The 16064-nt window shown below is 43.7% G+C and overlaps 2 protein-coding genes across 2 annotated transcripts; both read right to left on the bottom strand.

Moving 5' to 3' along the window:
* Nucleotides 1-3913: 3913 nt before the first annotated feature.
* On the bottom strand, nucleotides 3914-7078 carry LOC118770846 (regulator of G-protein signaling 9-binding protein B-like). Its single transcript, XM_036518579.1, has 3 exons — nucleotides 6983-7078; nucleotides 5004-5307; nucleotides 3914-4272 (listed from the first exon to the last, which is right to left on the bottom strand). The coding sequence occupies exons 1-3, from the start codon at nucleotides 7076-7078 to the stop codon at nucleotides 3914-3916; spliced, it is 759 nt and encodes a 252-aa protein (XP_036374472.1).
* Nucleotides 7079-12515: 5437 nt separating this feature from the next.
* rnf182 (ring finger protein 182) lies at nucleotides 12516-13283 on the bottom strand. Its single transcript, XM_036519567.1, has one exon. The coding sequence runs from the start codon at nucleotides 13281-13283 to the stop codon at nucleotides 12516-12518; it is 768 nt and encodes a 255-aa protein (XP_036375460.1).
* Between the last annotated feature and the right edge of the window lie 2781 nt (nucleotides 13284-16064).

Here is a 16064-nt window from a genome sequence, read left to right as displayed (position 1 = left end):
GCTTAAAATTAAAACGTGGCTTTTAATTAATGGGGCGCAGTACTCCACTTCCTATGTCCACACATATTAAAATGTTGAGGCTGACAGATGGTATTTCAGCATGTGTTGCCAGGTTGGAGCCTTCAGTTGTCATCCAAGGAACATACAGATAAAGTGTAAGCCCAGCCAGTGGATCTTTTTTTCATAGAAAGGTCTCTGATTGTTCAGACAAAATTAGTTTGAGATTTGAGATTCCTCTCAGTTGTTTAATGATGTATTTCTCATGTGAGAGCAATTTTAAGCATGATAAATGCAGCACTGTGCTTGATGTGTGTTTGTTGCTACCATCATCAAGGTTTGTTGCTAGATGAGAAGCCCCCCCCCCCACACTCATTCCATTAATGAAACCAAGCTCAAAGTTAACATGTCCATAATGTTAGCAATGCAACACTCTGTGGGTAGAGACACCCGCAGAGCAAACACATTGTTGCACAGTGGCCACACAAACTGGTTTTTCCCAAACCTGTGCGGGGCACCCAGTGTGGCTAGCTCTGCTGCCCAGAGCACAGGATGGGTAGCAGGTGGAGGAAAATCACATGGGGGAGGGCTACTCGTCCTGCCTCATGGGAAACCTCTCAGCAGGAGTGATGGGGTGAGTCATGGAGCAGGAATTTGCAGTGGCTGAGAGATGTCAGCACACATTCCTCCAATGGCATGTCCCATGTAGCTGGCCACTTGGCTTACAAAGTTCTGCCTTGCGTACCAAACACCATTAACTCTATGCATCATAAATCATATATTTTAAAAAATGTACGTCTGACCTAAAAAAAAAAAACAACAGAAACATTTTATACATTACTCTCAGCTTACACAGACCTCACTTTTCACCACTTTGAGATTTGAATAAAAAAAAAAAAAATGAAATGAGAATGTAGTATTGTCTCTTATTTTGACTTTATAAGTTAATTTTGCCAACAATGAACTTGTATGTATCTGTGCGGTACCATAAAACATCCGACGTTAATTTAATATGATTTGACCATTAGCACAAATGAGATTTTGCATCATGAATTGAGAAGGTTTTTTTCCTGTGAAATTGTCAATCATACTATGTGATGAGGACATGTATATTAATAACTCTAATCCAAGGGGCAATTTTTGAACTGCTATGGAATTTTCTTAGTGAAAGGCAACTACTTTGAGGTACATTGCTGTTGTTTGATTGTTTTACAATGAACTATTTAAACTACTCTATCACAATTTATCACAGTATATTCTCATAGATGAGGCAAGTCAGGTTTTCACTACAGAAAATGCAACAACTTCTATTCTGTGGTCACAACACAAAGTCAGTGTGGCATCATCTTTCCAGTTAAGGTGCAGTGAAAATCCAGGGCACTCAAACTGAAATTAACCATGACCTTTACTTCCCACTGGAGGGAGACAAAAGCATATGTTCACTTTGATTAGAGATGGTAACACATACACCTGAAGTAAAGTCATACACTTTTGTGATCTTGGCTCAGAATCTTGATACACCATACGAATTCATGAGCAATACTTCCACCTTGTTCCAAATACTATATGGAATGGGATTATATCTAAATTGGTTTTAGCTGTGGCTTTAAGGATATATTTAGCATATTAAGTCTGCAGCTATAGGGCTTTGAGTAGCATGAGCATTAAGCCACAGTCATCTTAAGAACGGCAGGAAACATTGTACATAGACAGACACAGACCATCACTAGCCTTTTCCAGGTATATTCTGGACAACTAATGAGCTGGAATGAATGTAACTACTAAAAAGTAGGTGTGTAGATCTGTTTTCTTGACATCTTCATTAGTTCTCTCAAGTGGTAAGTGTGGCTGCAATGGTCTCAGAATGAGGCACTTGAAGACCACATGAAAACTACTATCACTGTCACAGTGGCTGCTAAGGACATCAGAATTATTTACCAATAAGCTTTGTAAGGACTTGTATGATAACTTACAAGCCGTTCCAAAGAAGGGAAAAGACTTGTCCCCCTCAAAGACACAATTATCATGATATGTCAGAGTAACAGCTACCTGCCTTAAGCAACTAGGTCAATCCACGGACTGAATGCCCTGGTTCTTTGTAAACTATAAGCTGACAGGTGTGCGCACATCAATGGCTGAGGCATCTGACAAGCCACCATTTTGAATTTACGTGGACTGTGTTAGAAATGTGAATTGTATTTTGAACCATGGACTGACCTAATACCCCAAGAAGAAACTGTACTGTAATGCAATCCTGTCATGTTTCATAAGTTAAATGCACAATTCTGGACCTCGATATCCATTGTTAATAATCAGTCATTGCTAACACACACCGTAGGGGCTACTACATGTGCCTGAAGGAGCTTTTCTTTCATGTCATTTAAGGACAAATTATAAGACCCATAGGATTCCAGGTGCCCTTAACACTCCACCAGTTTGTGGAAGGCCCAGATAAATCCATGTATTTCTGTGCTTTGTGTCTAAATTCTGGGTATTACTGTGTATACACTTTTCAGGAGTATCTGAAACAAAATAAGAAAATATTATAAGAAATATAAAAAAATATTAGCTATTAACTGTTTTCAGTAAGGGAAAGGGATCACAGCTAATTACATTTGGTCAATGTCATATTGGAGCCACACTACTTTTTGCTTTTTTGTAAGGCACTTTTACATCTGTCAGACACAGTGGCTAACTGTTTAGAAGAAATAGCAAGGTGGTTATCTTGGGGCCCTTAGTAATAGAACCTTTTGGTTATAACCATAGTTAGCCAGCTATCTAGCTTTCATGCACAACAAAAATAAGAGACATCTATATTCCGCTAAAGGTGAAAAGTGACTACCATCACATTAGCTGCAATGAAGAGATGTGTCTGTTAGCTACTGGTAAGAAACATACCCTGGGGTGCTGGAGTATTTTTGAAGATGTAATGTGGCAGATAAGTTAAGATGGAGACACAGATGAAGCAAAACAGGCAAGGAAGTACAGATGGTCCAGGCCTGGGTCTTTATTATGTAGCCCTGTGAGTCTGTATCCAAAATCGCTGGGTTGAAATTAGTTAGATGATACAGAAATAAATGTTTAAATGGGTCAGATCTCAGGGTCATTGTGGTTACTTCTGCAAGAAACTCCAAAAGAGTCTAAGTACTGCATAAGTGTGGGGTATACCCCACCAACACATACCTTAGCATAGCTGCCATCCCAATTCTGTTATTAACTGAACAGTCATAGCCATTATAAACAATGAAGTGGACCATAATTACAGCAGAAAATGGCATAAAATAAAGTAGAAAATAATGATTCATGTTTTTATTACACTGTAACTACAACTCTTTCTGGATGGCTCATTCATGTTATTCTGTGTTATTCAGTTATATTACACAATCCCCTCCCACCCTGCCCCCCGCCCTCAATTGCCCCACCCTATCTCCCCCTTCCTACCAAACCTGAAAGCTTACAACAGCAGTGCATGAGTCCAGGAAGTCTGAAACAGTGTCAGTATCCCTTGCACTGCAGACGCATACTCACTTGAGTTCTTCCGTGGGCATCTGGATACATAATTTCCTGGCTGGGTATCATTCCAGATGGAGAAGTTTTATCAAATTTCTGAGGATTAAATGAACTTCAGTCTGTTGGCTGAACTCACTCAAATTCAGTAACCTTAAATTCATGTTTAGGCTTTAATTTCAGTTTAAAGCTGCACGAAAAAATGTACCACAGATATCAGATGGCGTATATGGCCTCCACACATTGTGTCATACATGGTCTTGTCAAGTCTTCACATTGGCTCCAATCCCTTTTGACAGTCTTCCTCACAGCTGAACTCATAAGTACTGAGCATGTGGCCGGAGGTTTCGGTCAGATGCTGGCTCTTTGGCTTGACCGGCACTGGCCCCTTCCGGACAGGGAACGAGGCTCACAACATGTAGACCGCGCTGACGGAGATTAGCACTGCCACGGCGAACACACCGCCCAGCACCGACGCCATAAACATCTGGCTGCGGTCGCAGACCCGGCCCGGGTCCTCCTCATCGGTGCACAGCAGGGCCAGCGGGGCGCTGTCGGTGCTGACCGTGTCGCCGTCCAGCGGCCCCTGGGCCTCCACTGTCCAGCGGAGGACGTTGACCTTCTGCTCCATGTCCTCGATCATCTGGTCCACGTGGGCCGTCTCCGCCTCCAGGTCGCTCTGCTCCAGGCGCTCCACGCTCGCCGGTGTGTCGTTGTGGTTCAGGTCCTTCAGGCTAAGGGCGCGGGCGGCCACCTCAGTGGTCTCTCCTGCAACAGAGGCAAGTGGATTTGTCAGAACGCTCCATGCAGAACCAGTAGGATACTAGCACAGCTAGTAACAACAGTAACAAAGCAGCGTGTAACATTATCACTGTGGTGGTGATGTCCGGATCTGATTCTAAGTCAGTGAAGGACCTCTGACATGATACCTCACCTCCCAGCAGCTCCATTGCCAAATTTACTACCAGGACCGTCTTGTGTTGTGTCACACGTACCTCTTAAATTGCCACATTCTTTTAAAAAAATAATGAAGTGAAGTAACAAAACTCCAGCTTAAGTTTGTTTAATTCAAGTCTGAGGCCACACTATAAGTATACTAAATACCCCCTTGACTTTCGAAGGGAGATAGGCCACAAAGTTATGTGGTCAATAGTCCTTTAGGGGCATATGTCATTGCTGAAACAAAGGGTTTTCAAAGATGTGTGTTTGGAAAACATCTTATCTAGCACATCTGCTTTTTATTACGTGTTATATAGATAGATTGATTTTTTTTTCCAGTGTAAGCATTCTGGGAGTGATGCTTGAACGGTGTTGTGCATGCACTGTTAACCAGGTCTGACACTGTCGCTCATAACTTGTGTGGATACACTTCAATTCTCGTGCGCTGGAAATTGCCCTGGACAACAGTGTCTCCTAAGTGCCTGCAACATGATGTAATGTAATGTGATGACGTGCAGTGCTTTGGATTCATGCCGCTACCTAGCAGACCTTGGTCCTACCTTGTATGCCGGTCTGTACCAAGGCAGTCTTGGACAAAGGGAAGTTCTTGCCCACGTGGAACACCTTGCACATGTCAGCGTGGAGCATCTCCAGGCTGGAGGAGAAGGCCACCCACAGCAGCTCGGTCTCCCGCCTCTCTTCCTCACCGATGGTCTTGTCCCGCAGGCGGGCCGTGAGGCACTGCCGGTTGGCCACCGCGAGCTCCTGGGCCCGCTCCCGCGTCCGCCGGAGCTCATCGCGCAGGCTGGTGCCATCCGTACAGCCCCCCACGCACGAGGACAGGTGCCGGTAGCACGCCACCACCTGGCCCGCGATGGAATGACAACATGCATGTGGATGATTAGAGAGGACCAGTGGCTGTCTGTGTAAGACAGTGCCCAAGAATATGATTAAATGGGGATAGCAGTTAAGTACTAAGTTGGGGGTGGATAAGATGTGGTCCTATGTCTCCTCGCACAAAGAATCAAGAATGGTTGTCAGATTCATTCAAACTTCATTTAAAATAAGGCTTTTAAAAAAGAATTGTCACACAATGTTACACAGAAAAAACGACTAAAAGCAAGATATGTTTAACTATGCTGGTTTGCGGACTATGAGAAGCCCTTTTATTCAACACACTACAGGTGAGTGTATACTCTTGGGATGAAGTCAATCTAATTTTATAAAGTACCAAACAAACAGAAGCAGCCTTATGACAAGCAACTTCATGTCTCAGAAAATGATTATGACATGATTGCTATTGTGAACTTACTACCAGTGATGGCAGTGTCATTGTGGTAGTGTCCACAAAGGCAAGTTCTTACATCAGGTTACTTTTTGATGAATGGTCTCCAGGGCCCCCTTCGGATGCGATGGAATTTAAGGCTGTTTTACAATTGTGTCATGCTTACAGAAGTAACAGCCTTTTGCAAATCAGCTTCGAGGTGGATGTTAGGTATTGCGAAGATGGTGCAACGATCAAGAGGGAACAATCAAGTTTAGGAAATCAGTGGCACTTTATTCCTGCAGATATTGCGCCGAGCAGCCCATGAGGGTGTGTCTAGGTGTCCTATCAGATGTTTGCAACCAAATTATCATCCCTCCTTCTCAGAGACATTGAGATAACTGGACTACAGCGTGCATACACATGCTGTAATGTGTTTCCAAAATCTTGACTTAAAGAATAAAACCAGTTGTGCATCAAAAGATGCTGTGCTTTTCTCTGGCGGCTGTACTGAACTTTGCGTCCATCATCAAACTGATCTATTCTGCCATGCTTTTAAGGTTCTTTACTTCCTTTAGTCATAAAGGTAAGTGACGTCTGTGCTGGCGTAGGATCAATCATACAAATCCTCAAATCATACCTAGGAATAGTTTAAGAACAGTGGAGATTATCTACAGTTATAGTATTACTCTATACTGAGTCGTATACATAGGGCAGTCAAAGTCCTAAAGCGGGTTAAAAGAGGCACTCTGGTGGAAATCTATATGTCACGTGTTGCATAGAATACATTAAGGATGATGGCTGAGGAAGCTATTGTTATGGTATGAGTTTTCTTCCCTACCGGTGAAGGCTGTTGTGTGTTGAATGGATGAATTAAAAGAGTCAGTCTCCACCAGTCAGTTTATGAGCAGTGTTCAGTGATAGTGGCCACCCTGACAAAAGGATCTTTCCCTGTTTACTGGTAGACTTACTGTCTTTCAGAACAGTCCTGTGAAATTTCCATCAAAGAATGAATGCTGTATAATACTAAATAATACATGATATATTTTTGGAAGTCAATGCATCTTGGTTGTGGCATTTTCAATGGACATTTGAACTGGCAAAAACAATATTCCAGAAACATCTTAATTTTAATAGCCTAATGTGCTAAAAAAAAACCTGCCAGAACAATGGTTTGTCGATCAGATTAAAGATTTTCAGTAGTTATTGCAATTACAGTACAGTTACAGTAAGTGATTAAAAACAGTATTGCACAAGCACAGCCAAGCCTCTCACCTTAATCAGTGCGTCCACGAGAGCCTTGGCTTCATCCAGGGATTGCGGCAAGGCAGCGTTGTCATCGGGAGCTACTTTGTTGGTTGAGGGAGGCATTGCGGGTCACACTGGAGGACAGGGCTGGAGACGTACTAGAAGCTTGCCATTCACTCTGAACTCCGCGATTTTGAGTGACAGCGTTCCATGGTTGGGCTTGCAGGTGCGCCCGTGTGTGTTTGAGCCACAGAGTTCCCTTTTCCCCCCAAATACTACGGCTGTTTGTAAAAGGCTTGTGGAAACCTGCAGCCGCCTTCAGTCCCTGCGCGGGTGAGGAAATCCCTCTGATCACACCGGGCGCGCAGACGCAGGGCTGCCCTTTCACACAATCCCATTATCTGCAGCTCTTAGCCACACAGCCAGTCCTGAGGCACTGTGTGTGTGTGTGTGTGTGTGTGTGTGTGTGTGTGTGTGTGTGTGTGTGTGTGAGCGAGAGTGTGTGTGCATGTTTGTGTGTGTGTGTGTGTGTTTGTGTGATCAAGAGTGTGAGTGTGCATGTTTGTGTGTGTGTCTGTGTGTGAGAGAGAGAGAGAATGTGAGTGTGCATGTTAGTGTGTTTTTGTCTGCTGCTTGTGTGTGTGTGTGTGTGTATGTATGTGTGTATCTTCGCTTTTGTGTGTGTATGTGTTTGTGTGCATGTGTATCTTACCATTTGTCTGCTTGTGTATGAATATGTGTGTATACATGTGCTTGTGTGTGTGTGTGTGTGTGTGTGTGTGTGTATGTTAAATGTTCAGACTAAACTTGAATCCTACAAGGACCTCACAAGGAAGTAACAAAAGAAATTACTGGGAAGTCTATGGGAAGTCTGTGTGATGCACTCAGAAAAAGATTATGTGTTCTAAATCCTTTGAATAAAAAGCAATTAAATAATGAAAATAGCCATAGTGTGCTTATTGGAGCAGAATCTAAAAGGATTACACATAATGGCAGAGCAGTATTCACAGAAAATACACACGTACTGTTTCCAGTATTTTTGTCTGTGCATGAGAGGATACCTGGAAAGTGCTTTAAACAGGGAAACAAAACTGTTGATTTAATGTAACTGTGATGCACTTTGTCCCCAGCGTTGAGAAAGGAAGTCCTACTTTTTCTTTTTTTCTACAATATGAATTTGGTGTTAGCAGATCACCAGAATTGCCCAGTTTTGTCACTGCAGTTAGACTGTAAAAAGGCCTAACAGATTTTGTTCTGCTCTCAGATGGCACACTGCTGGTCAGAGCACCTGTTTTTTTTTTTGTTTAAAAAAGCTCATAAAATACCTATTACCTGGACACATATCAACAAAGTTGCATATCACAAAAGGACACAGACAGCTATTTTTTTCTGAGGCCATTGCATCGTTGCAGCCTGTTTAAATGACACCTAGTATGGTTTTGTGAGAAAAAGAGACCCAGGGAAAGTGTCTCGTTGGACAGCCAACAGGTGACAAAGCCAGCATTGCGGGATTCGTCTGCTGTTCTTTCATGAGTTTGTTCCCCTGGCCTACCGCATCCCCCTGCTTTCAGCTGGATTACAGCACTGCGCTGGAGGCAGGGAGGAAATCTAGTGCTCGTAAACACCCTCTGACTCAGGTCAAGGCGGATTAGGGACAAGGGGATATCTTAAATATCGGTCATGTAATGCATGGGATTTTCGCCGCTGAGACGCGCGCCAGGACTGCTCGCTACCTCCCAGCGCTACTGCAGCACATATTGCGCGTGTGTTCAGAATGCGCAGCATTTTGAAAACATTGCAAAACAATGAACCTTTGAGGCTTTTGCTCACATAAGATTGCGGGTGTCATTGCACAGCACCTGGTAGGGATATCAAAATCGCCAGTTCTGAAGCAGCTAGTAGTGACACTGCTGTATTTCAGATTGCATTAGCCAGCTGCGCTTTGAGATGTCAGAAAACGTGGTCGTACTCTGTAGTTGAAATGCGATATTTACAGCGTACATCCTGAATCAAAAACACATACATCAAGATTAGTTTGAATTTATATTTGAATGTCAATTAACTTCTGTAGCCGGTCAGGTATTTTTATAAAAATTGCCATTGGATATACAGAGCTCTGTATCTCTTATCTGTCTGGCCTTCTCCCATTAGCATCAATAAGCTTCTCCATTTTTACTGAACAACTGTTTTCAGGAAAACTTTGACTATACAGCGCACACTGGCAGCACATTCCCACCCTTTTCCCTTTCAGTACAGGCAGTTTGTTAACTGGTTTCTGGCTTGATGGAGTCAAGACATGGGCTTTGGGGGGCAGGGAGTAATTGTGCCAAAATGATCTCTACCAATACAAAGTTGTGCCAGAAGAGGGCAGTGTTATCTTCAATGGTGCTGACTCTTGTGACAGATAAGGGCAGTTAAAAATAAATGCCTTTGTGACTGTACTGGGTTACTGCACACAGCCTGGAACGCAAAAGACACAGCATTGCAGACCCCTTCCCTCCCCCTATTTTGTGAAATACTGGTCAGGCATCTGCAAGACTCAGTACATTGGTTCGATCCACAGTTTTTTTTTTTTTTTTAAGTCTGACCATGCTCTACTTCCCTTATCACATGACCAGCACCTGCCTCATCCCATGTTCCGCTGAATAAAGAAAAAATTGGGCAGGAAAAGGAAATGAAAAGACTATTAATTAAATCACCCTGGGGTATTTAATTAATGTAACCACTGAATAGTCTGATTTGACCTCTATACTACTATGCAGAGAATGCTTGGAAAGGTATGCAGAGGTCATATTGCTAGATTAGTTTGTGTAGATATGAAAACATAAAGACCAAACCATGCAACAAAGCACACACACGTATTGCTTATGTTATGTATTTCAGTTGTATATATAGCTTTATAAGGCACCTAGGATGATTTGTGGATATATTCAACTCAGGGATCATCTTGTATTACGAACATTTTCAAGCATTTACAAATCAGACTTGTGAGGAACTAAGTGTTTGTTACGACTTACAAGGGTTTTTGTTAAAATGCATATTGACTTTGTCCACGGTGTTTAAAATTAGTTTATTGCTCCCATAAGATACATCTCGTTGATGATAATTAGCTAGCTACCAATCATTTTTCAAAAAATTTCCCTTGATGTCTCATAATGTGGATATAAATATGTGTACTGTGGACTGAGTAGAATATTACAACCATTTTCAAATGTCAGATCTTTTGTCTTTGCTCAGTTTCGTACAACATTGTGGAAACCTCATTTGTGTGCCATTATTGTGTGAGGCAGGGTTTTTAAGCCAAAGGTTGCCAGTTTGATTCTGGTTCAATGCCCAAGTGGGCTGCTGTTGTTGTATGCTTAGGCAAGGTATTCCACTGTGCTGTATACATGGATAACGAGTAATAATTGTAAGCTGTCTGAGTTGCTGTGGATAAGAGCATCTGCTAAGTAAACTGCAAGAAAATACCATATCCATGTGTGGCTCTGACCAGTTTTCATGTTTAGAAAACAGAAGACTGAACATATTTTATGATTTTTTTAAACTTTGCTAGATAAGATTTCTATGTATAGCACTGTGTATATTCAGCCCTGTGTATAAAACATTCACAAACACATTATGTCCCTGTTTTTTGTGTGCATTGTATCCATACTAGTTGTTGCATGCTTGCCTATTTATATGCGCACTTCATGTTCTGAACATGCCTGTGTGTGAAGGCCAGAGCCTTTGCTAGTGAAAATTCTGGTCAGCCATTTTCCTTCTGCCAAACCATTTGCTGGCAGATCCTCCTCTACAATTATGTGCCTATTTCCGAGATGTCAAACAACATCAAGGACAAGGTGCAATTAACAATTAGCTCTCTGTCTTAGCATTTTTGCGTGGGAGCTGTCCGACCTCCTGTGGTGTAGCGAAGCAGAGCAGCGTTTGAAATGGTCATTGTTGTCGACAGTGAGTCCTTCTTCAGAATGCTGCAGCCTCCGCCATCCCACACTTTCACAGCAACCACAGAGCTCAAACTGTTGTGCAGCAAACTCGCCTTAAATCTGTCAGCCAAGTTAAGAACAAACTGCAAAGCAAGATTGAACAGACCCTGTTTACTAAAGTCACAATAACAATAGAGAAACCTCTACCCAAGCAAATCTAACAGATTTAAAATGCACCGTATTCTTTTTTTACCAAGTGCAGTATATTTAATTATCATATGATGAAAATCAAAAACTGCTATGTCCCATTTCCCATAAGGCAAAACGTAGGTGCTATCTTGCATAGCTAAGTTTGCTGTTACATTGTAATTTGTACGAAAGCACTGCTAACATAAGAACATTGTGCAATATGACAGCTTCACGTGCTCACTGCATATCAGCAGATGAGACGAAGGAGGTAACGAACAGTAAAAAGGCATTTCAGAGCTCACCTCACTGCCTGTCACTGTTAGCCTTTCAATTATCCTCAAAAACAGTCGTTTATCATGATTGACACTGTGAACAGGGATCCAATTGTTTAGCTTGCCTGCATTCCTCCCTTTGTGGACCACCATTTACAAAAATGCGTGACAGAGTATTGAATGAAGTACACTACACTTACATTACAAAAAAAACAGTGAATTAAAAAGGATTTAAACAACTGTTGAAAAATGCCCATCAGGAGAGGAATACATATTTGTTTCTGTTATTCAAATATTTTGCTTGTCACTACTTTAAAAAACAGGGAAAAACCTTCCATAACTTTATCGTGAGTGACTGGCAAAATTGACATGTTTCATTTTTCATCCACTGTCTGCCTCCAAACCAGTGTAATACTGCGTAGATCAGCTTAGATATGTTGAACAAAATAACATATTCAGTGAAACCATCTAATCTTGTGCTGTCACATCACCACATGTAAGGCTAAATTTTTCATTATATTGATTTACCTTTACTGAAGCTCATTCACATTCTCGAAAATCTTGTGAGCTTTTTTGATGCTGCTAAGTTTGAGTGCCTGCTGGACAGAGATATGATTCTGTGTTTAGTTACCGTGTATTTCTGTGGCATTCTCTGGTAATAGTCCAGACAGAGCAAATCCTAGGGTTTCCATAAATATACACTGTAATGGCAATTTTGTTCAACTACTGTTTTGTCAGTGTCAGAGCCAGTCATAACACTCTAGTCCTCCTTTTTCAGGAAATCTGGCAACTATCTACAGCTCTCTCTGAAAACTAAGCTTGAGAACTATTCTCATGGACATGGCCAAATGATAAAATAGTGATCTATACATAGCAAGCCATAACAGCTGTGAGAATATACATTGTGATTCACTATCATTATTTTAAAAAAACAAAAAAAAAAAAAACAAAAATTTATCCATAAAAGTGTCTTATTGCCCAACCCATGTCTGCAGTTGTGGGAAAACCCAGATAAATCCATGTCTGTCGATGATTGAACAAGTGAAGAAGGTGAAAACATCAGCCTGTCGCTGTGTCCCATGGTCCATTTCCATAGATGAGGGGACACCTCTTCAGATCCATGCTGAGCAGGCTGATTTAAGGCACACGAATGCATTCCCGGTCGTGTTCTGGCCACTAGGCTGTCACGCAGTCCCAGATCTCCTGGCAGAGGCACTGGCTGAGGCCGTAGACCATGATGACCACCAGGCTGGACGGCACAAGGCTGACCAGGAGCACCCCCAGCGTGGTCTTCCGCACGATGAGCAGGTAGACCCCCAGGGGCAGGGAGCTGAAGTAGAGGAGGCCGAGCAGCCAGACCAGGGCGCGGGCCGAGGCCTGGCACAGGAGGGCGGCACAGTTCCACACCGTCCAGCGCCGGGTGATGGACGCCATGGAGTCCAGGCTGGGGGAGCGGCGGGCCAGGCCTGAGAGGGGGCCCCGCGGGGTGGCCCGCGCCTCCTGGGTGGGCTCCATCATGGTAATGACCAGGCAGTTCGGGGACCCGCGTGACGGGGAGGAGGACGAGGACGAGGGGGGCCCCACCAGGGCGCTGAGGCGCCGGGGGCTGAGCAGGAGCTCGGTGGAGCCCTCCAGGAGGTTCCTGCGGTTCTGCAGCCGGAGCACCAGGGCCGCCACCAGGCCGGAGTCGTCCGGCAGGCCCGCCGGCGCCGCCGCCTCCTCGGGCAGGCCGGTGGCCCGGCGGCAGAAGGGGCAGAGCAGGACGCGGGCCGGCGTCTCCCCCAGGTCCAGCAGCTTGGCCAGGCACTTGGCGCAGACGCGGTGGCGGCAGTCCAGCACCTTGGGCCGCCGGGCGCCCAGGTTGAACGGGCAGTAGCAGATCTTGCACTCCAGTTCCTCGGCGCCGACGCCATCAACGGCGTCCTCGGCGGCCTGCCCTATCATCTCGCTCGCTCGTCTCAGGCGCACTCCGCCGGGGCGCCGGGGGCCCGCGGGGCAGAGCAAGGGAACGTGGGGGCGGCGGGGGCATCCACCGGGCCCCTCCGGGGGGCTGGAAGTCCTCGCATGTTGTGCGTGGCGGAGAGACGCCCGGGGCTGAGCCGCAGTGCTCTGCGCTGGTCCTGTGGGAGAGCCTTTCATCCCCCCTCACAGAGGGGAGGGGAGAGGCCACAGAAAAGATAACAGCGAGCACAGCAAGTAGTGAACAAACGCCGACAACAAAGCGGGCCCTGTGAGCGTGGCGGCTGGAATGTTCTAGCCCGTTCATTGTCCCCGGTGAACCTCAGTCCAATTAACGGCTCCGCGTTTGTGCCACGCGGGTTTTTGCAGGCGCCGGGCAGGTTTCCCATAAAGGGCCATAAAGAGGGGGCGCCCTCGGTCTGTTTGCGTGAAGGAAACGGGCCAGCGTTCCCATTGCCGCATGTCGCAGGGGCATGTAAATGTACTCCCCATACTGTGCTTATACAATTCCCCATTCCGCTGGGATGTGGAGGGCTCATATGGTAAACTGGCTGGTGGCTCCGATCGTTCCCGGGCTGCTCATCGGGGTCCGGATTTGGCAAAGAAGCGTGTCCTTGATACTCAGCCAGTTCAACTGAAGAGTTGCAGAAAATGGGTCAACGTGCTTCCCATTGGCGGACCCATTTTGCCCCGGGACACAGGGATTGTTCAAAATCTGCCATGTGTGATTGAGTTCAGGATTAAGGCTAATCTGGGGGGCTTTGGAACACCCCTTCAATTAATTAAAGTGTGCTGGAATGTAACCGGACCCTCAGTGTTAATAACATCCAAAACATGTATTGTGGTCCATCTCTGACTAAACGTCTTCCTACTAGTGTACCATTGTTTAAGAAAAGAAGAAGTGTTAATGTCTACTTGCCTGTACTTTGTCTTAATTAGGCTACTAAAATGGACTAAAATGTAGATTATTAGCCTGGTTTCCATGTATGGTTATGACACTGCATTAGGTGTATTGCGAGTTGTTTAACTTATTGTCTGGTATGCACTCAAGGTGTAACCTGACTGTTGTCACTTGGGTGTACACCTTGCATGCCTTTTGACTGTCTTATTGAGGGTGTTTCTAGTTACTTTAGCTTTTATGATACATTTTTACACTGCAGTATTAATGTAAAGGGTGCTGAAGTATATGTAAGCAAAAAAGAAACAAAAGCAAATAAACTCGATAAATTATGTGATAAAAATGTCCTCAAAGTTAAAGACAATTGTTTTGTGATTAGACTGAATCTGAGCCACAGATGAATTGAAAGTGAGGACTATATACACTGTAGAAATACAACCATTTGCCTTTTCTGTCTAATGCCTGTCAAAAACATAGCTTGAATAGCCATATCAGCCTCAAAAATTTGTTTGTTTCTGGCTAGTATAGCATACAAATTAGACTCTCCTTCCTTTGGACAAGACAGTGTCTCAGAGAAGACCAACGTAAACAAGGGGAAGAATCAGAGGAAGCAAACGAAAGCAAACATCCTACCCACACTTATTTGATCACTTCTGAAACACACAAATGCTTTCAAGATGCTGTCACAGGCTTTACTAATGTGCATTAAATACAACCCTGGATGGAGGGATATTTTCAATTGTGTGTTGAATAGCAATAATCACTACAAAGGCCTGTGAAAGTGTGGCTCCTGGGCGCCACCCTGTGGTGAACCTGCATACCTCTCTCAGATCAACGAGAGCTTTTAGTCCCAGAAACTGTAGTTCTGCCCATGAATTGTCTGGCTAAGTGGCTCCCCAAAAGTAAGCATAGTGCCTTTTGTACACTGCTTAACGATGAAACAACAAAAATAGGATGATCCACCCAAACAGTCCAAGCCCTAGCGTCTTCTTTCTTGCAATGTAACTTCACAAATTAAAGCACTTGGGAGGAAGGGACTCTTCAGCTATGTCCTATTAAAATGTGTATTAAATGTGTTGAAATTATGAAATAAGAAACACCTAACCATTCATTTAGATCAACATGTTTGGTCATTGTGGTTTCTAGTATCACAAGGAGCGCATTATTCACTTAAAGCTGGAACATTCATGCAGGGCCTTGAAAAAGTATTCAAAGTACCCTTAACAAATTCTCACATTTTACTGAATTACAAATACAAATACATTGTAATTTCATACCGTATATTTTATTTAAGACAAACTCAAAAGTAGTTATTTTTAAGTGACATGGACTTATGTTAGAACAAAAAAAAGCCTGCAACATACTGTTAATAAGTATTCAACCCCTGTGGAAGCTCAAAGTTTACACAGATGAAAAAATTGCCCTAATGAGGACACATACCATTGGCTTCTACCTGTGAACCATTAAAGTAGACTTTCTGGATAAAAACTCCATTCTGTTTAAGGATCATTGGTCAGGCTGAGAATCTGAAGAAAAGTTGTGAAAATGAAGACTAAAGAGCATTCTACAGAAGTTAGAGATAAAGTAATACAAACACATAAATTAGAAAAGGGGTACAAAATAATATCTAAGTGTTTGGATATCCCAGTGAGCACTGTTGGATCAATAATCAGGAAGTGGAAGCTGCATCACACCACCCAGACACTGTATAGAAAAGGCTGTCCCTCAAAACTCAGCAACAAAGCAAAAAAAGACTTGTGAGAGAAGCTATGGAGAGGCCAAAAAATAACTTTGAAGGAGCTACAGAGTTCAGTGGCATAGAGTGGAGTTGTAATGAAAGAGTCAGAAGACCCAAGTGCAGAGCTCCA

This window comes from Megalops cyprinoides, chromosome 24 (genome assembly GCF_013368585.1).
Source record: "Megalops cyprinoides isolate fMegCyp1 chromosome 24, fMegCyp1.pri, whole genome shotgun sequence".
In the NCBI taxonomy this organism is placed as follows: Eukaryota; Metazoa; Chordata; class Actinopteri; order Elopiformes; family Megalopidae; genus Megalops; species Megalops cyprinoides.
Note: the sequence above shows the minus strand (reverse complement) of the source record. Positions and strands in the feature narration are given on the sequence as shown.